This window comes from Athene cunicularia, assembly GCF_003259725.1.
Source record: "Athene cunicularia isolate RWA chromosome 1 unlocalized genomic scaffold, athCun1 chr1_part1, whole genome shotgun sequence".
NCBI lineage: Eukaryota > Metazoa > Chordata > Aves > Strigiformes > Strigidae > Athene > Athene cunicularia.
The window spans coordinates 14,026,546-14,048,128 of record NW_020799091.1 but is presented as its reverse complement, the minus strand read 5'-3'; the positions used below and the strand labels follow the sequence as shown (position 1 = coordinate 14,048,128).

Sequence of the window (21,583 nt, the reverse complement as noted above, 5' to 3'; positions counted from 1 at the left end):
TTTTTTTTTTTTTTTTTGCAGTGGAATGGAAGGACAGGTCAGGACACTCCAAACAAAATCAGGAAAGGTTTTTCTAATAAATTCAGGAGTCTGAAGCATCTTCTTCATTAAGTACTATAAAAAGACCACTTATGCTGTGTTACCCAAAAATTACCATTAGAATGATAAACCATAGTATGGTGTCACAGGAGCTTCTAGTGTGGCTTCCCAAAAATAACTGTATGCCTTCTTAATCTATTAGAATTTGTTAAGTATGTTAGTAAACCAGTAGTTATGCAAAACATCCTGAGGACATAAGAATACAAAGGACATATGAAATCAACACTACGGGAATGGCCATTGCAAGAAACTGTGGCATATGGCATTTCTCATAGGTTGACCAAACTTGAGTTTAGAAGTACCCAGGCTCTTATTTTGTTATGACTGTTCATTTTGGATAACTGTTCTGGAGCTCGCTTTCTGCAGTCATAAATGATCTTTTAGTTTCTGTCTAAAGTTATTCATTACCAGTTAATAATCGTTCTTGTGCCTGCATTATCCTTTATATAACACTCCTCCCTCTTGGTTCTGCCTTATCGTATTTGGAATGAACGCTTGTACTTTCTCATGCTTTATTTTGTGAAATTAAACAAGCTAAATTCTTCTGTTTTGCAGTACTGATTTTCAGTTTCCTTGCTTATCGTTGCTTTTTTCTGCATCTGCTCCGGTTTCAGTTTATCTTTCTTGAATGTCGCTGACCAAACTTTTATGATCTTAATTTCTTTTACTTCCAAAAAAAATCTTTTGAAAGCTCCTTAAAAAAAGTTCTACAGGAAGCAAGTAGTCATTGCACAAAACTGACATAAATGAGAGTTCATGCTAGCTGGTCGCTAAATGTTAGATACACGAGCATTTTTGACCTAACCTTCTTATATTGGTAATATTCTTTAATAAAACCACTGATTACAAATAGATATATGTTAAACTGGATAAAACCAACAAACCGTAGCATACTGTATGTTTCTCTCTGCTGACTTGTATTTTCAATGGCGGTTTAATGGATGCTTGTGTGTAGTCAATCTTTAATTCTAGCTTTCAGCACATAAGGCTTCATCTTGGAGAGCATTGCTTTCTTTTCTAGTGAAGTTTAAAATGATACATAGGAGATAAAGTTGTTCACCAGCTCTCAGAATTGAACTATTCTTTTCCTACTTGACATTTTCATTTTAAAATTGCTGTGTAGGAGCTGCATAATTTTAAATCTTCTCATACAATTAACTTTCACCTCATTCTTAGAAATAATCTTATCTTGTTCTAAAGTTCTGTAACTTTGTATTTGAAAGGAGTGTGCATTGAAAAGTTGCTGCAGCTCCTTACTGACTAAAGATGCTTTCATGTGGTCAGTGTTTTTATGGGAAGAAATCAGTTATTCTAAATATTCTTTTGAAGAATTATAAAGAATGAAAATTCACTTCGTAGGTAAACTGGGTTGTGTGTCATGAAGACAATATGAGGGGGAAGCTCTGTGTGCTGAGCAGTTTTAGTCTTACCATAAATTGCATATTACTATTCTGGTATGTGTACCAAACATCTATAGAACTTACAGATATTTAGTTACATGTTTAATGTAAACAAATTGACCAAGTTTTCTTCCCAAATTTGAATACTTAACTATAAATAGCCTGACTTTTAAATATGTCAAACTCTGCAGCTCCTGTTGACCTAAATGGGATCTATGCATATTCAGCACTCTTGAAGATCATGCTGCTTATTAGAGATCTCACTTTAAATGCCTGTGTATATAAATATAAGTAGATAATAAGGCATTTAAATTACTGAGTAGTGATATTTTGACCATCTGTGTGTGGGTTTCTTGGTTTAATATCTAGAAGATAACAGTACTATTGCATTTCAGAAAAAGTAATAGTTGTGATAAATTAGGCTGAGAGGATTGTATTTCACGGTAATTTTATGTTCCAACCAGTGTTGAAACAGGCTGACAGTTGCCCTTTAACAAATTCAGCTTCATTCTATATGTATATTGACTTCATAAAACAGTTTAAATAGTTTGAACTGATAATAAACAATTTGGAATTTAATTTTAAATTATTTCCCTTTTCTCATATTAAAATAACACCTATCATCCTTGTGTTTTTATAAGCTATTGCAGATCACAAGCCTCTGGTAAAGTAATAAGCGGAGAAGAACATTTTTCAAGCAAAAAGTGCCTGGCTTGGTTTTATGAATATGCAGGTAATATGCAATGGATTCATAATTAAAACTGTATGGTTTTGTTTAAAACAAGCAAATACATCAAATATTATTTACATTTTTGCTTTTTTTGTGGTGATGTAGACATAAAAAATAGGTCCATGTTCACTTCCTTATTGCATGCACTTGAATTAGTATAGCTTTTATTATAGCCTTTTCCGTATTTGTTCTTTTTGACTGCTTCTTTGTGCTTTGTAATATACCATGGCATTCTTTAAAATTAAATAACTGATGTTGGGCAGTACAGTGTTAAACCAGGATATACTGAATGGTTCTACTTCCTGATTTGAAATGGCCAAGAAGAAGTCAGAATGTTGAGAGATAGTTTAGGTGGAAGTTTATTTATCCAACTAGATCTTGTTTATAATCAAGTTGGAAGGATAATGAAATAGTTAATCATTTAAGCCTCTTGGTTTTCTATTTTACGAAATGAAATTATAGGTGCTAATGCTGTTTTTCCTGTCTGAGAATCTGTCCTAATATTTTGATGTTCTGAATAACAACTGTTTCATTCAGAAGTGTTAGAAGTAGCCTCTTTCAAATAAATCAGAACTTCTATCCAAGTAATAGTTGCTTTCAGTAACTATGCAGTGTATTTTGCAGAACTTATTAGACTATTACTGCCATTTATTGACCAATTATATAGTTAGCAATTCAGGATCTGTAAACTGTTACTAATTTCTTTTCTTGTCACTACTTGAAATCCATCTTAACTAATTGGTGATTAAAACTCATTAATGGCCAGTTTGCAGGATGAAACGGGCTGATGATTCATCTGCCAGCAATTGGTTTGAGTATATGTATCAGAACTAATATTTTTCCTGGCAGCATTTCCACAGTAATGAACTACTCCTAATTCTAGTATTCTGCTTTCTAATTTAGGTTTGAGGCATATGCTTTAGGAGGAAAGTCTTTTCTGAGGAAAATAATAATGTGCCTGCAGATACTTTTAACTTTAAGGCCTGTAAATTTTGGTTTTCTTTTGAGTCAAGAACTGAGTGTAGGAGGTTATATTTTCTTAGTTAACTGGTAACAAAAATATGCTATGTTTCTAGCATAAAATAGAGTTCTAGTGAAATTATACACTATAGGAGATTAAAAGTTTCCATTAAAAGAAAATTATATACACACACGTATATGAATTGTACACATGATTTCTGGGCCAAACACACTCATTCAAGTTTGTACTTGTCATTACCAGTGAATCCTTGTATGTGTATCTCTTCATAATTTAAACTTTCAATTTTTTTAACACATTCTGTGTAAGGGCTTCTCAAAACCAGATGGCAGTGTTTTGCCTTGCTTACCTAGATTGAATGCTCTTTGCAACATTTTGCAAGAGGTTCATGTTCTTAAATGTTAGTTGCATTTTATTTTCCTGTAGAAGTAGCCATTCTCAGTAGTTTTTATTGACTTGATTCAAAGTCTTGTTATCCAAACTCCTAAAAAGAATTCTGCTTACAGTAACAGCAGATACAGATAAATTGGAGATGGGTATTGTCCAGGAGGAAAAAAAAAAAGACTGTTTTGTCTATGTATAAAGGACAATTTGCCAAAAAATTGTAAAATGGCACGTTGTTTTGGAAGTTAAGGCCTTTACCTTCTGCATGGGTTCATATTCACTAAGACAATATTAACATAACAATCCAAGCAAGACACATCAAAATAACATGTCAACAGATCTACTAATAATATTTGATTGCCTGGTAGGAGTCATTTTTGGAACAGGCTTAGCAGAAATAACTGAAACCAGAGTCTGATTCAAAGAAACAGTATATTGTAGAGTGTGTCTGTATGTGCTCTTTAAATACCCTATTTTGTTGCTTTTTAGTGGCTGCTGGTGTGTTAAAATGGAAAAGTGACAGTATAACACTAACTGTTGTCCTGATCAAGTTATTTTCATTGTAGTCATAAATCTTTTTCTGCTTTGTACGTGACCTAACATGCTTAGCATTTTTCTGATTCATTGTTATTACTCTCCTTATTACTTAGGATCATAAAACTTGCATTATTTGAAGGTTCATCCTCTTCTGTGTTAGTACAAACCCATAATGTTAACACCTTTGAAAGAGTAATATCTGTAATAGTAGCTCAGATGGAATTAATTTTTTTATTGTTGATAAAATAACTCTCTGAAGAACATTATTCATAGAGTAACTTCAGTACAGAGTAGTGATACCCAAGTTATCTTATACACAAGTGACCACCGCAGTTACTGGAGTTGAGTTATATCAGTGGGAAGCCCAATGGAGTCTTCTGAAAACTCGCATACACAGACTAAAATAGCTTGACTGCTGTTGTGGGGAGGCAGTGCACAACATGAAAGTTCTGGTTTAGTATTGCTTTTAGTTCACAGTAATACTTCATATGGAATATACATGTCTCCATATTGCAGTTGATAGAATGGTAATAACATAATACCTATTTAATAGCATTTAAAGATGGCATGTATGCAATATAGTCTAATTGTTGTATGTAATTCATATGAGCAATGAATGTTACTTAAATTCAGTCTGGGGGGTTTTTTGTTTGTTTTGAAGGTCCCGATGAAGTTGTGGGGCCCGAAGGAATGGAAAAGTTCTGTGAAGACATTGGTGTTGAGCCTGAAAATGTAGGCTTCTTGCATGATACTAATAACAGTTTAAAAGAGGATATTTGATAAGATTAAGTTCTGTGTAAAACTCTTAACTTCAGTAAGCAAAGAGTTGATCTCTTCCTGCTTTTAGGAGCTGTTCTAAGATATTTCAGCTAAACACATCAATTATGTGTGGCTGCTGTGTGAGGTTTTTTGTTTCGTTTATTATTTTAATTTCATTTACAGAATACTGATATTTAATTTTCAGAAAAATGAAATTAAATATTGCACATAGCTGAATTATTAAATAGTAACAAATATAAAGTGCCAGCATGTACAACAACTTCTAGAATGTTTGAATGCTCAGAGTTTTGTTCTCAGACATCTAGAAATCAGCCTTTTCTTACATACTGACTCCTTTTTCTCCCCTTGTATTTTTCTCCCTAGATTATTATGTTAGTTTTAGCCTGGAAACTAGAGGCTGAAAGCATGGGATTTTTTACCAAGGAAGAATGGTTAAAAGGAATGACCTCATTACAGTAAGAGTGTTTTAAATATATAGTAGAATGTTCTAATTTTATGTTTGTATTATCAACTTAATTATTCTTGCCCTCGGTTTCTTGTACGCTGGCAATAAGACACAGAAACCCTTGCTTTTAGGTCTGGGTCAACAGCTCGAAGTAACTACTGTTCATCAAGTTGTGCATCTGATGAGTTCACTCAAATGCTAAAGTTCTGTCTAACCCTAGTAAGTCAGGATTTGGTGGCTGCTTCTTACAGAATGTTAAAATACCATTCTAGTTAGCTGACACAAATAAGTAGATCTGAAGATACTCATAAGCATAGCTCAGCACTGGTATTCTAGAAAGTTATTTATTTCTAGGATTTATAGATGAGGACTGCATTGATAATAGTTTTGGTTGTTAGTGTTGTTTATTAGATGCAGGTCAGAAGCCATGCTTAACACTTAGGTTAAATTACACTTTTCCAAATTATAAATAAACTTCTTATTCCTTCTTTTTTATAAGAATTTTTGGTGAGATGGCCTCCCTAAAGAGGTTCTTCCTTTTGTGAAACTGATCAGCTTTTTGTGAGGCTTAGTTCAGTTGTCACTTTTTTGTTTGTTCTTCATGAAACTACTTATGGTACATAAATGTTTAATGGGTGACTTGTTTTGACACTGAAATCAATATTTAAAATGTCAGGGAGCTACTCTTACAGCTATGTCATGGTGAAAAAGAGGAGGCTGATCTGACTCTTGGAGTTGACACAATTGGCCTATTGGTTTTGAATTGGTTTGGGAAATTGTATTGGGTAGATACCCTCTGGTTATTCAAGACTATGGAGTGAGGCCAGCCAAATCTCTTGTACAAATTTCACTTGATTTGGGACTAGCCTTCTGATGGATGCCTTAATTGTTTTGTGACTATCAGAAGCTTTTAAATTTAGTAAGAGCTGGAATTATTAAATTGCCTGAAATTCAGGATGACAATTATATTCTCCATACATACATTTTTAGATGCAGTGAATGGGTATAATTTGGTCACTTCTCTGAAGTACTTAATTTTTATGCCCAAATGGAAGCTCTCAAGAGTTAGCCGGTCTAGCAGAATGAAAGCACAAAGACTTACAAAATCAAGCACATCTTCAAAACTGATATTATAGACTTTGTTTCTAATAATCTGCTGTGATTAGGAATCTTCTGCTTCTTTTAACAACAGAGCTGGTCATGCTGTAGGCTAAATGTGTTTAAGACAGAAAATACGGTATTCCTGTGCATTGTTATATAAACAGACGTGATCAGAGCACTTGACTAAGCTTAATCCTGTTAACCTCTATGTTTTGCTTCCCCTGGCTGTGCTCTAATAGCAGGCTGTGGACTAAGCAGCTGGATGAGGCGGTGACACTCAAAGTAATTCAAGATTCTTTGTCTTAAAAAGAGGATATAAATCTGCAGACTTGTGCTGTTTGTGCTTAGTGGGAGGGGAGGATCATATTATGGGATTCCATCTGGAATGGGGGAATCCAGCTTCTCTTGAAAGGTTTGACAGAAGTTTGGAAGGAGAATCATTTTAAACTCTTAAAGCAATAGATTATTATTACATTTTTGCACAGCATTTTAAAATTTTCTTTCTTGAAGAAACAACATTAAAATGCCTTAAAAGCCCAGAGTGTATTCGAAGTCAGAGTTAAATTACAGAATCCTTATTTCAAAATATGTGAAATGTCACATAAGGTAATTGCATGAACAGGGTTGGGTGGAATTCAGCTACAAAGTATGACACCTAAATGTGTGGTATATATGCAAGACCTGGATTTCTTAAACTGCAGTCTTTGGAGATCTAGTCAATGTAGTGGAGCCTAGGGCAGTTTGCCTTAAGACCTAGTGACTGGTCACCTGAATTGCTCTTGCGGGTTAGTTGGCTAGGCTTCTGTGAATGGCAACACCTTAAGTTTAGACACCTAAATCTAATCTACAGTCAGATGCCAGCGTTTGGGTGCTTGAATCTTGAAGTGACATTCTTTTTGTGTGTGGTTTTGTGATATGCTGATGAAGTTTGTTCTTTAGAGAGGAGGAAAAAATAAATATGTGTTAAGGTATACACTGTCAAAATTAAGGTGGATCAAACACTAAGTAGCAGCTTTTAAGACATGAACAACTTAAGCTGTGAAAGTGAGGTTTCTATTGTATCGTGTTGGTAGGGTGAATTCTGCCCTGTATATATATAAAATCTGGGTACCTGACTCTACATTGATCACCTGAAAGTCTTTTCATACTCCGCACAGAGAAACAAGTACCTCTGGGCAATTTATTTTGGCTACTTTTAACACATTTTTAGGATGACATGAATAGCCTTCAGGAACTGACCATTTATCTACATTTCCTTTAAAACCAATGGAGGATGAATAACTTAATATTGAGCATTTAACTTTATGTATCTGAGTTAAAGGAGAAGCATACCCATGTATTTTTCAATTGTAGTTACAAATCTGGTTATGAAATGAAGGTGAAGGAAAAAGGATTATGATTCATGATTTTATTAAACTCCACAAAAGTCATGGTTCAAACTACAAAGAATTTCATGTGTAAAGAAGTGAGGTGTAAGCAGCTATATTGTCTTAGTACTTCTCTGGCTATTTTTTATTAAACTTAGGATTTGAGCCCATTTTACATTAAATGAGCTTTTGAAAGTGAGTGCCCAGGTGAAGGGGAGAGTGCCAATTAGATTCCAATTGAGGGAAAGATAAGGTCATGAGCTCACAAGCCACGGGAGAGAGGCAAGAGATTAAGTTTGTAACTTTGTGCTGTTTGTAGCATTATTAATAAAACCAGCATATTTGGGTTGACTTTAATTATAGCCTAATTAGCTGGTTTTCCAACAAGCTTTTTGCTTGTTATTACATTTCCTTCTGTTAATGTTTGTGAGGCTAACACAGAGCATAGTGTAAATGATTTTTTTTTTATGCCAATATAGCATTCAGTGTATACCTGAATCTGAACAATTTCTGGTCTCCAGAACTATAAATCAACTGACATAGTGAAACTATGGCATTACCGGGGCAAAAGATGACCCTTGCTCTCTTAAACCATTACTTCCTTGGACCTCTGTATGCTCCAGTTACAACATGGAACCTAAATTTCAGAAAATCCTGTTCCAGTGCTTGAAGAGAGGTGGATGGATATAATTTCCTTTTGTCCATCTGGAGGGCTGGATGATGGCAGGGAACTCTTTTTGTATATTAAAAGACCTTCAAGCTACGTTATATACTACCATTTAATGCTTTTGGTTTAATGTTTGTATACATCTTACTAATTTTTCTTTTTAGTAAAAGACAAGCATGTGTAAATAATTATGAAATGTGAAATACTGGAGTATCTGGTGGGAGTTATTGAATCATTACTCTGTCTGTTAGCTATGCCTCAAATGAACTCTACCCTAATAGAAATCAAAATATGACTGCTTTGTGGTGCTAATGTGATGTAAGGATGTGATGAGAATGTAGTAAGCTGATGTCTAGTTTTGTTGATCTTGAGGTAACCTTATTTAATGCTATCTTTCATTAAAGGCTGTTCAAGAAATCACATCTTTTTCTAGTCTTTGTACAGGAGTTTGGTGTTAATTCACTTTAGTGCTAATTAGAAGGTTGTTCTGACAGAAAAAAACCCAAATTGTTAGCTATAGGGTGACCTCAGTCATCTTGTTTATGGTGCAGTCACATAAGCAGCTTTATCTATAAAAGAGCAGCTTGACATTTCCTTACCTCAACAGCACCAAGAAAATTAGTGGCCAGGTGTGGAAATGCCTTAAATGGCTTTAACAGAGAATATGTCCTTGCATTGGATTTCAGAGAGTGGTGCTTGTCTGTCTGACTGTTTGGTTTTAAATAGTTTGACAGTAGCTCGAATCTTGAGGCTTAGTACTTGCATATTTTCATACCAACTTTTTCAAGAAAATCACTTCTGCATTAAAATATGTAGAGTCAATAGTACAGTAGGCAGTAACGGGAGTTTTACTTTGTTCTTAAGTTTATGATTATTTGAACAATATTAAAAAAATATTTTGCAAGAAACTTAAACATCCTGAAATCTGTGTTTATCCATCGTATAGTAAATAGTCATATTTGACAAAATGTATGGTAAACACACTTCAGTGTATTAATGACATATAACAACATGAGCATTTAATTAGGTGTTAAATAGGTGGATTTGTCCTCAAATGTAGAAGACAATATTATTGCAATATGAAGATCTGAACATAGAAAGAAAAGAGATGAATGTAAAATAAGATGCCTTTGTAGCATAGCATAATACTGGCTTAATGGTTAAATAATAAAATACATAGGCTAGTTAGATGGCTGAAGAAAAAAACCCTAATTTTATCTTTAGATAAATCTACCAAAGTTCTTTTAACAGGTTTCCTTTTCAAAATAATGCATGGTTTGTTGCAAAATATATTGGTTCTTGTCATCTGAACACACAGCCTAATTGTCTAATAGTTTTTAAGCACTGATCTTGGCTGGGGCTCAGTGCTGCTTTAAGGTAGATGCTGCTAGAGACAAGAAATAACAAAAACCTCCAACAGCTGGAATTGCTATGTTTCTTCTATCACAGCCTGAGAGACAGAAGTGCACGCACAGGTTGGCAGACCTGAGGAACAGGAAGTATCAGTGTTGGCAAAGTACAGCATCAAAGTACAGCATCTCAGCGACCTGCTGCCATACTCCTGAAGGACTTTTGCTATGGGCTGCTGAGGCAGGTCCACAAGGAGCAATTAAAAATGCAGATGTATTCTCAGAGAGGCAGGCTGCCAGAAAGGGGACACATTACTAAAGGCATTATTTATGTACATCTGCATTTCTGAAAGTATTGCTTCTGTCATGTATGATACAGGGCAAGGTGGAAAATTTTTTTAGATCATGGCAGCTGTTATTTCATAAGAGTAAAATGTGACATAATGTAACTGCTCTTTTGAGTCTTTCCTGGAGGATTAGCATATGTAAATTACATTCTCCTCTGCCATTCTTGGTGAATATAACCCATTTTCTATTTGAAAACAAAAGTCCTTTCCAGATAAAATAACATGGAGATCTTCTTTTCTGCCAAAAGGTTCATTTTGCGGAAGGGTTATTCTGTCAGCTAGCAGTCTCATACAACCTGTGAGTTTTCAGTTGAATAGCTACTGACTAATCCAGCTGACAGGCTTATCAGAGCTTGCATTTGTCATTCATAAACCACAAATGTTTTGCAGAGTCCCTGCTCAATCCTGCCACTCATAATTATATAGTCTTGAAGTGTGTGTTTAGGGTTTTTTTTTCCAAAGAGATGGGGCATAAAGCCCTTATATACAGTCGGATTTTCTAACCTTAGTAGACACTGAATACTGTTCTCTCCAAACTTTCATAATGATTGAAAGATATGATAGTGCTGGGTATGACTATAACTTGCAGAGTATAGCATAAAAAGACTACTGTTTAAAAAGTAAAGCAGAGACTTTGTATTATGTTGCTGATACTTTTTAAAAAAAAATGGTTACAGGAGCTAGGGATTCACCATTTCAGTAAGCTGCAAATGTTGAGCATGTTCAGTGTTCTTTAAGTCACTTGTATAGTGTTACTATTACACATCTGATTGCAATTTAGTGATTTTAAATTTCTGTGTTTTCCGGCATTTTTTTGATTGTCCAGATAATTTTGCTTTGAACTTCTAATGTAATTTTGCTTTCTTTATTTTAAGGTGTGACTGTACAGAAAAATTACAGAGTAAATTTGACTTCTTGCGGTCACAATTGAATGACATTTCATCCTTTAAGAATATCTACAGATATGCCTTTGATTTTGCAAGGGTAAGGCTACTGGAATGTTAGAGAAGGTTTTGTTTTAATTATTCAATGCGCTTGTACTTGAGTGGTTTTTGTGCTTTCTTTATTCAACCTTAGGATAAAGACCAGCGAAGTCTTGATATTGATACTGCAAAATCCATGTTAGCTCTTCTGCTTGGAAGAACTTGGCCACTGTTTTCAGTATTCTATCAATACCTGGAGGTACAAGTTTCCTTGACTTTCCAAATGATGGCACAGTAGTTGGGCTGTTCTGTGAAAAGATTTCAGGGCTTGTGTTGTTTTTCTCAAGAATGTATCCACATTGCTCTCCTCTTGCTCGACGTGCTTATGAAACAGTGATGTTCTTGTATGCAGATCCTTTTCTCACTCCCTGTGCCTCACTCCCCCTTCTCTTATCAGAGGCAACTGAAATTCTATCTTAATTAGACTATAAAGGTAAATTTAAAATAATAGAGCCCCAGTAGTCTTTTCAGGTGCATCTGTCCTGAATTTCAAGTCTGCTTTGTGTAGGTACAGTGTGTAGGTACTCTCAGCTCTGTCTGTCTCTGGAAGATTTTGGTCAGCTCAGCTGCAAGTGACTTAGTAAGGTGGATGTGTGTAGGTTGTGGAGTGTGCTAGGCTTAAGACTATTCCCTGGCTTCAAATCAGTACTAATGTTGCAAAGCAGATGTCCTTATCATACTATATTGTACCCTGGAGAACAGGTTTTTGTAATTGTTCATTCTGGAAATTTATCTGAGCTAGGTATGCCCCACTTCAGGGCAAGATGAAAATTTAACAATTTCTAAAGCTTAAGAATGGTGACTTCCTGATTCCCTCCTATTTCAATTTTTTCCCTGATCTTTCAAGAAAGCATTTTATGTAATTTCAGAATTATGAAATAAGTACATGAATCATAGCATCATAGACTGGTTGGATTTGGAAGGGACATTAAAGATCATCCAGTTCAACCCCCCCTGCCATGGGCAGGGACACCTTCCACTAGCCCAGGTTGCTCAAAGCCCCGTCCAACCTGGCCTTGAACACTGCCAGGGAGGGGGCAGCCACAGCTTCTCTAGGCAACCTGTGCCAGTGTCTCACCACCCTTGAAGAGAAGAATTTCTTCCTTATATCTAATCTAAATCTTCTCTCTCTCAGTTTAAAGCCATTACAAAATCACAGAATCGTCTAGGTTGGAAAAGGCCTTGAAGATCATACAGTCCAACCGTTAACCTAACGCTGACAGTTCCCAACTAGACCAGGTCCCTCAGCGCTATGTCGACCCGACTCTTCAACACCTCCAGGATGGCCCATTCCAACACCCAACAACCCCTTCTGGAAAGAAATGCTTCCTAATACCCAGTCTAAACCTTCCCTGGTGCAACTTGAGGCCATTCCCTCTTGTCCTATCGCTTGTTACTTGGTTAAAGAGACTCATCCCCAGCTTTGTGCACCCTCCTTTCAGGTAGCTGTAGAGAACGATGAGGTCTCCCCTCAGCCTCCTCTTCTCCAGACTAAACCCCCCCAGTTCCCTCAGCCGCTCCTCGCACGACCTGTGCTCCAGACCCTGCACCAGCTCCGTTGCCCTTCTTTGGACACGTTCAAGTCATTCAATGTCCTCTTTGTAATGAGGGGCCAAAACCTAATACAATAATGGAGGTGCGGCCTCACCAGTGCTGAGTACAGGGGTCAGATCCCTTCCCTGTCCCTGCTGGCCACGCTAGTGCTGACACAATCCAGGATGCCATTGGCCTTCTTGGCCCCCTGGGCACACTGCTGGCTCATGTTCAGCTGGCTGTCCATCAGCAGTCCTAGTTCCCTCTCTGACTGGCTTACCCCTTGTCCTATCACTACACTCCCTGATAAAGAGTCCCTCCCCATCTTTCCTGTAGGGCCACTTTAAGTACTGGAAGGCTGCTATAAGATCTCCCGGGAGCCTTCTCTTCTGCAGTCTGAATGACCCCAACTCTGTCTGCCTGTCCTCATGGGAGAGGTGCTGCAGCTCCAGATCATCCTTATGACTTTCCTCTGGACTTTCTTGAGCAGGTCCATGTCCTTCTTATGTTGGGAGCCCCAGAGCTGGACACAGTACTCCAGGTGGGGTCTCACAAGAGCAGAGTATAGGGCAAGAATCACCTCCCTTGACCCACTGGCCACACTTCTCTTGATGCAGCACAGGGTGTGATATGGCTTCATTGCTGGGTCATGTTGAGCTTCCTGTCAACCAACATCCCCAAGTCCTTTTCCGCAGGGCTGCTCTCAATCCACTCATTTTCCATCCTGTATTTGTGCATGGGATTGCCTTGAACCATGTGCAGGTCCTTGCTCTGGCCTTGTTGAACTTTGAGGTTCACATGGGCCCACCTCTCAAGCCTGTCCATGTCCCTCTGGATGGCACATCCCTTCCCTCCAGCGTGTCAATGGCACCACACAGCTTGGTGTCGTCAGCAAACTTGCTGAGGGCGCACTCAATCCCACTGTCCATGCTGCCCACAAAGATGTTAAACAGCACTGGTTCCAGTACCAACCCCTGAGGTACACCACTTGTGTAGTTTTTTGAAAAATGGAAAACCAAGGATATAATTGTTGTTACCCCTTAAATTGTTTGTTATGAACTGATTGAAGATGAAATGAGAGAAATGAGATGCAGCATTACCAAATGTCATTTGATGTTTTAATGTTCTGAAATTATTTTCTGTAGCAATCAAAGTATAGAGTTATGAACAAGGATCAGTGGTACAATGTACTGGAGTTCAGCCGAACTGTCCATGCAGACCTTAGCAACTACGATGAAGATGGTGCATGTAAGTATTTGTAACATTTTGCTTATTCAACTATTATTTCAGTCTTTTCAATTTCCTTACAACAAATTTCTGTAACAGACCCAATACTTTCAGGTGTAAAATATTTCTTTTCCGACAATGCATAGTAAAACTGTCCTGTTAACCATTCATCTTCAAACTGCAGATATTAATTGTAGTAGTATGCCAGGGGTATGATGGTGTATTTGAGCCAAGTCATATTCAGGATCTAGTAAAGCTGCTCAACGCATGAAACTATAGACTTGCAAATAGAATTATAAATGGCAAACTCTTATTTTGTACTAATATATAATACACTGTAGTTTAACTATGAAGTAGCCTAGCTTCTGGTGCTTGGGGCTGAACTCTACACTTGGCTGATAGTCATTCATACTGTGAATTGTATTAGGCATCCCATTTTGGTTTGTGTTCTAATTATGTGAAACTTTTAGAGCTCTAAGAAGAAGGAATTAGTTGGGCCAGTTTACAATATAACCTTATTCTTATGCTTTCAGTTCAGTGCACCTGTCAGGTGTCAGGAACACTTTTCTCCATATTTCTGTATAGTGTTATTTGTACACTTTTTGCCACCCTTGGATAGAAATTATCGTAATCACTTTGAATCTTAATAAGTATTTGATCATGGAATTGGCATGGATATTACCTAGACCAATAGTTTTAACCTTCATACTTTAAAAGATGTTTGAAAGACATTGGCAAACATAACTCCAAGTTTCATCCATTTGCAGGGCCTGTACTTCTGGATGAGTTTGTTGAATGGCAAAAAGTTCGTCAAGCGTCATAGCAAGAATTCAAAAGAAAATGCAAAAGTGGTTTTTTTTGGTGCCCGCCTGTACACAAACTAATGAGAAAAAGGATTGCATTTTCATTCTTAAGAAAGACTTTACAGTAATTTTTTTTCCTTTTTTAAGGAAATTTTCTTGTTACATGTGAAATGGGCATTGAACCACACCTCTTCTGAGACTGAAAGCTGGAGTTCTTGTTTTGAGTCTTATGTTTATAGCATTTATTTCAGTACAATAAAGATTCAGATTTGTGACAAAGGCCTAAAAGTGAAGAATGTCCCTTGAATGTGAGTGTGGTGTCTATTTTTAAAACCAAATCTTTAAGATTATCTTTCTCAGAAGTGCCCTTTGCTATGAATTTTTGAAGACCTTAAAAATACTTAACTGGCACTGTTGCTTGCTGATGGTATGATTGTCTTGTGTGACAAACATTAGAAGGAATGACTGATTTTTGGAGCCCTGGGTGGGAGTGTGCTAATTTGCATATTAAGTATTGGTCATGGATTATACCACAGTTTTCAGCTCCTGGTGGAGATAAAGGCCTTAAACTCTTTTTTCTTTTTTCTTTTTTGTTCAGTGCCCACCCAGTGGCATGGCATTTAATGGCAAGCCCTTTCAAAGCAGAAAGGTGTCGAGCATATGGCTGTACATGTAGAATTGCTGAAAACTAGTTGCCTGCACTGATGGTGAACACAGATAACCTTTGGTACAGTAAGGCAGCTTCAAATTTTTACTACAATTCAGACTTTGGATTGCTTTGTATAAAAAGTGCAATTTATATGTTAAAAGGGAAAGCTGGAAAGTCTTGGTTTCAAGCTTTGCTTATTACGTGTTTTAGACTGGAAGCATTCACAACATGACTTTTTTTTATCTCCCTGGATGCTCTTCATACTGTAAGTCAGGAAGAGACTATTAAATCACCTACCATTGACCTGTATATAGTAGGCTATTAATTTTTACCCTGTTACTCCATGTATTGAGTCCAATAACTACTGTGAGATTGCCCTTTCAGGCGCTCAGTATTTGTGGCAACCTTTACCTTCCTGCCCAGGAGGCCCAATGCCACCCTTGAGAAGGAAAGGGATTTTAATCAGTAAATGTGAGAAACCAAAACAATGAGAGAATGAAGCATTTGTAACTTCTACTTTGTTATATAAATATATTGTGCAGACTGTGATAATGCCGTGAGAGTCAGTGATCAAGGCCTCATTGTGCCAAATACAGCTTGAAATAAGAATAGACAATGTAAGCTAGGCATGACTTGAAGATCTTTGCCTCAGGGAAATGACCTGTTTTGCACATCCCTTATTCAGACTAACAAGCATGAGTTTTCCTATCCTTAAGGAAAGCTTTATTCCCAAGATTAATTTTTTTTTTTTACAAGGAGGGGGGAAAAGAAGGGAAAAGGTGTGAGGAGAAATAATGAGAAGTAGGACAAACTAGTAGTGTGTGCCTGTGCTGTTCTATTAGAGAGGACTACTCTTGCAATTTATTTTCCAGACTTTGCTGGGGAAAGCAATGCAGTGGTGGTCCATGGGCTGTTCTGCAAGTCACCTGATAGCGCAGTTGGAGCTTGGTTCTGCTCAAAAGGAGAGGAAAAAAAAGAAGGCATGGGGTGGGAACCAAATCAAACAGCAGTTGAGATACCAGGAGATCTGCTTGTTCAGTGGCTAATGTCTGTGTGCATGCAAACATATGCACTACAGCTGTTCTAAATATTTTTCCACCTTTTTTTAAGGGAAGTACTTAATTTTGGACCTCATGTAGGCTACAGCAGTTCCCTTCAATATGTTACAAGTTGACCATTTGCATTGCTGATAATTATGATTTCACTCATAAGAGTGCCTTTCATTTGGAATTTGTCCTACCCTACAGAAAGTTAGTGCCAGAATGAGATTAACTCCAAGAGTCTCAAAATCTACTAGTAGATTAAGGTCCTAAAATGCACAGATAAAGGTGACCCAATTAACTTATGTCAAGGGAAGTACTGCTGTACTCTGAATCTCTGCAGGGGCACTGATTTCTCAAATTCACTACAATGGCTCTCCTTGTTTAGTATGTTTAGACCCCATTATAACTGGGAAACTCTCTTTCCAGAAGGTTTGAAACACCAGTTAGAAGATTAATATTTTATAGTGTGATTTTAAAAAAAAATCAACTTTTTTAGATAACTGCAAACTTATAAATTCCATTTAAACCACTTGGTCCTAGAGGATGGTATTAGAGTCTAACAGTAGGAGTGATGCATCTACCAATCCAAGGTGGTCAAGTACTTACCGTTAAGGTGTAAGACACTTTTGTGATGTATCATTTGTATCTCTGTTAAGGTTTTATCAGTATTCCTATAATAAATCCATGTTTCAGGGATTTATAACTTGGTTGTGTGTATGTGATTGAAAATCATCAGTTACTGTAAAACTTTGACTGGGAATGAATGTATTTAAGCTACTTAAAATCAATATAGTTTTTCAAATTTGAATAAAATAGCATTTTAAGTTATGGTTTTGTGCTCAAAACTGCGATCAGATTTATTGTTTAAATGTGAACTAATGGCTTGTACAGTTTCATTGTGAGCTGATCACTTTTATTAGCTGTCTCTTATTGAATCATCTTACAGCTTACTGTGGATAAGTGCCAAAAGCTGTTTGTTTATTTTATTTAATTTTGTGCATGTCCACATGCCAAAACTGAGTTCAGCTAAATGCTTTTTTTAGTCTTTGAACTTCAATTTTGCTTTGCTCAGGTGCATTTCAGTCTGTTGAATAAAAAAAGTGACACCTTATTTTTCAGTATTCTAAGATGGAAGTTCACAGGTGAACTATGCTGCCACAGTTATGACAAATAATAAAATTGGAGGTGAAATGTCTTCCAAAACTAAATCATAGTGTTGTCTATCTTGATGTTATAAATTTCAGTTTAATCTCACTTTCATTTCTGATAGTAATTATTCCTAACATAACTAATTTTTTCTAGTTTTCTTAGACAACTAACAGTTTCAGTTTTTACATCAAAAAAAGGCCCACTTGTTCATGGAAAAAGCCATACTGGTAGATTGGAATGTAATAACTCTCCTATGTAAAAATGTGATCTTGAATTAAAATCATGTATGTTTACCTGTGTCTTTAACTATATATGTAGTTTTGATGCAGTTTACCTTTACTGTTTAATTTACATCTAACTCTACTACTGGCTGTAATTTCCCGTTTGTGTAGTGGGATTTGACTTTCGGCCCCGAGATAACTGGATGTCCCGCCAGGGGGCGCTGTGGTCCGCGTTCCCAGTGTCTGTTGCTCTCGGAAGCTTTGGGCTGATCTCTTGCTCTTGACTGCACAAAAATTGCAAAAGGGACCATGAATTTAATGTTTCTGATGTTTTCGGTTTTTTAAGCTAGTGAACAGTTCTTTCAATGTATAAACTTGTACAGGTTTAGCTTTGTTAAGTATGATGAATAAAATGGTATGGAATAGGGCAGAAAACTTGGGGTTTTTGTCATGCTGCCTCTTTTAGTTTTTTCTTTTGTGTATGTGTAACTTCTTAAAATCACTGAGAGACTTAATTCCAGCAAGGTGGATCAGTTTAATTTCTAACTTAACCTTACTGAATTTCTTTGCTCCTGTGGGCACATTTAGAAAATAGAACTCAGTTGGGAGCAACAGCAAACATGGTTCTTGATTATACTCCGTGTTACTAGGTGCTGGTAGAACTTACTGGCCCTGATAATTAACTGTCATGAATTATTCATTGATGAACTGTGCCAACAACCTCTCTGCAATGCATATCAATGAAAAGAAAATTAGTTTTTCTGTCTTCCCAGGACCGATTCTCAGTCTGCGCCCCCTGCCCCCCCCTCTACTTTGGTCACTCCTGTTATTACAAAAGAACTTGCTGTTTTCTAGTGTACTCTTCCACAGGGTCTTTCAGAGCCCATCACAGAAAAGACCAAAGTCATCATCCCATCAAATGTTAGTTACACTGTTTTCCTTGCAGACAATATAGGTTGTTCCATTCCTGACGCTTACTAGTGGTTGAGGTCCGATGCCTTACCTGCCTCAGGACAGTCTTTTCTCCCAAAGATCATCAGTCTCTTTTTAGACCTACGGCAATGCTCATTTGTTGTCTCTACAGTTCTGGTTTATCTTCTTTTGATAATGAAGTTCCCAATGCCCTCCCAAGTCAGTAGGATGTTTAGAGGTATGCAGACCAGGCATCTCATATCTATATCTACAAATGATAGCAACAGTTCTGTTCCTTCTCTTAACCCTTGTCCTCTCTATTATCATTCTGTATTTCTGTCTCTGTGGGAAAGGACACCCTGGTGTTAGGCAGGCATATTAAAGACTGTGTGCTACAAGATAATGTTGTCTAGTGTTATCTAATTTTTATTTTTAAACCACTGCTGGGCTTGTCACCAAAATGAAATTAATTCCTCAGATTTGTATATCACTTCGTCCAGATTCTAAACTTTAATCTTGTTCCTGTTTTTTGTTTTAGCTAATCAGACTATGGCATTCTCTGTATATTGGGATCTTCTTAGGTTTTTTTACCCTGAGTAGTAACTGACCATATTGACAGAAGATGTAAGTTATTGCATTTGTCTGTTTTATAGGGCAGATTTTTATTTTAATAAGACAAGTACTATTTCTTAATATAAGTCAGTTCCAACACATTTCTATTGAATGACTTGCTACCTTATAAATTATTAAAATGTTACGGTTGTGGCTTGTTCCTCTAGAAACTGCGCCTGATGATAAAGATCCTTTAAGCACAGTATTTTTCATCTTCTTTAATTAAACTTCTTCCCTAATTTTGACAAGTGAAGAAAAATCACTCTGTTTCAGGGGTTTTGTTCATGTATGTATTTTTTATCAGCTCAGTAGTGAATTAATGCCGATTAGAAAATAATTTAAAGATATTTCCAGCTGATTTAAGTTCTAGCTAATGTACAACTTTGTTTTTTCATTCTTTTCATAATTACTTAATTTGTTTTCACTGTTCATTTTATGATAGTGAATTAAAGGACTAGAACATAGTATTGCCAGCTAGTTTATTTTTTTCCTCTGATAATAGCTCTGAGGTGAGTCTTTTTAATTTTTTTAATATTTGAATATTTTGGGAAGGTTTACTGTGCCTATTGTAGTAATTTAAATTACAATAAAATGAAATGGTAGATGTGACTTGCAGCATGGCAGCTATTATAAGCTTAATGTGAAATTATTTTTTGCATTCCAAATCAGTTAACTCTCAATAAGTTTTTTTTAATGAAGGAGGAAATATTATCCTATGATGTAATGCCTCTCAATAATTAAAACTTACAAAAATATGACAAACTTCAACAGCTAATATTATATCCTCATACTTCGGGTTGAACATAGCAAAAGTGGTAGTCAGGAAACCTGAATGAATGATTCAGAACACATCTGAAATAAATCATTATTAATCCATGAGAAAGATAAGCACATTTTTTTGTGGAATACAGCAACAATAGGAAGAGGAACATTAGTTATATGAAAAGTAGGTCCTCTGCATACCTGTCTCATGCTTTTGAGTTATGCTTTTGTGTAGTGGTTTGATGAATTGGTTCTACTTGCATGGATCTACAAAACAAAACAAAGGGTTTCTTCCCTCATGTGTTTTTGATTTTTGCATCAGGGCTGAGTAGTAATACAAAGCAAAGACCAGTTTGGAGTTCAAAGGGCTGGGCATAGGTCGTGACACTGATTTTGCCACGATGTGAAACAGAAATATTCCTGGAACACAAGGGAAAGAATAGGAAATATATCTGAAAATAAAATACAGTGATACCCTACCATTTTTCCCTTTATTTCCATGCTTATTTGTTTAACCAGGGGAATGTTCTGTCCCTATTTCAGACTTGCAGTCTGTATACATGCACACACACTTTTATGTATAAAAATAAATATATTAATATTTCCCATCTGGTGTTCAACTTGGTGGAAACTGCCCAGAGAGGGTTTGAAGGTGAAAGAAGCATTAGAAAGGAGGTTCTGTTCTCCTCAGCCTTGCTATAGCATATGTACATTTTTAAGGCCGTGGAGATGGCTGGTCACTTTTGTCCTATGCAAATTTCCCTCAATGGTGGTTTTTCAGCATTTGAATGGTTCTCTCCTAGCACTCAGTTTGAAGTTTTGATAGGGAAATGCTGTTTTCTCCCTGAGTCTTCAGTAGGTTTATTCAGGAGCCATTGCTTTCAATTATATGGTTTGGGTTTGGAGGTTCCCCCCCCCTCCCCGGGATAATTAGTGGCCTACAGAATGAATACTCTACTGTGGAAAAATGTCCTGGTCAAGTTGGAGACACCAAACCTAACAATGTTCATGGGAAGACATTATTACTGACATTTGGGTGAGCCACCAGAATATTTATGTGTGAAGGCCTATCCTTTGCCAGTGTTTCTGACTTTTTCTTTTAAATTGTTTATGGAACTGTGATTTTTAGGTCATGTATTACAACACACAGTTGTGCCTGTGCTGTACAACTGAGTATATGCTGTATTGAAGTTCATTACACTCTGTAATTCTTAAATGAAACGCTTATGATTTCAACAATGTAAGGTGTTATAGTTTGTGGAGCTTCATATATTTTTGCAGCGTAGTGAGTATGATGCATAGCTCAATGGAAAATCACTGGTTTCTGAAGTCATGGGGAAGCATCTTGTCCGTAGCTATTTATAAGCAGTGAATAAGCTTCAAAACAGTTTCATTTGCTATTTTATTTTTTGATGCTCATTCTAATTTCTTAAAGGATCACTCTTCATGGGAGAACATGTTTATAGGTCTTATTAAATAACAAAGAATATTATTTTTCTATTAA

General features: G+C 36.5%; 1 protein-coding gene across 1 annotated transcript; it reads left to right on the top strand.

Annotated features, from left to right (window-relative positions):
- Positions 1-869: 869 nt before the first annotated feature.
- On the top strand, positions 870-18,228 carry DCUN1D5 (defective in cullin neddylation 1 domain containing 5). Its single transcript, XM_026845081.1, has 7 exons — positions 870-2,232; positions 4,791-4,861; positions 5,273-5,364; positions 11,061-11,169; positions 11,263-11,367; positions 13,847-13,949; positions 14,696-18,228. Exons 2-7 carry the CDS (start codon positions 4,820-4,822, stop codon positions 14,749-14,751), a joined length of 507 nt encoding a protein of 168 aa, XP_026700882.1. The 5' UTR covers positions 870-2,232; positions 4,791-4,819; the 3' UTR covers positions 14,752-18,228.
- The last annotated feature ends 3,355 nt before the right edge of the window (positions 18,229-21,583 follow it).

Bases quoted from the DNA above. Each gene is read 5' to 3' on its own strand.
- DCUN1D5 (XM_026845081.1), top strand. From the start codon at position 4,820: ATGGAAAAGTTCTGTGAAGACATTGGTGTTGAGCCTGAAAAT. The intron at 4,862-5,272 runs GTAGGCTTCTTG...TTTTCTCCCTAG, and splicing joins TTGGTGTTGAGCCTGAAAAT to ATTATTATGTTAGTTTTAGC. The intron at 5,365-11,060 runs GTAAGAGTGTTT...CTTTATTTTAAG, and splicing joins AAAGGAATGACCTCATTACA to GTGTGACTGTACAGAAAAAT.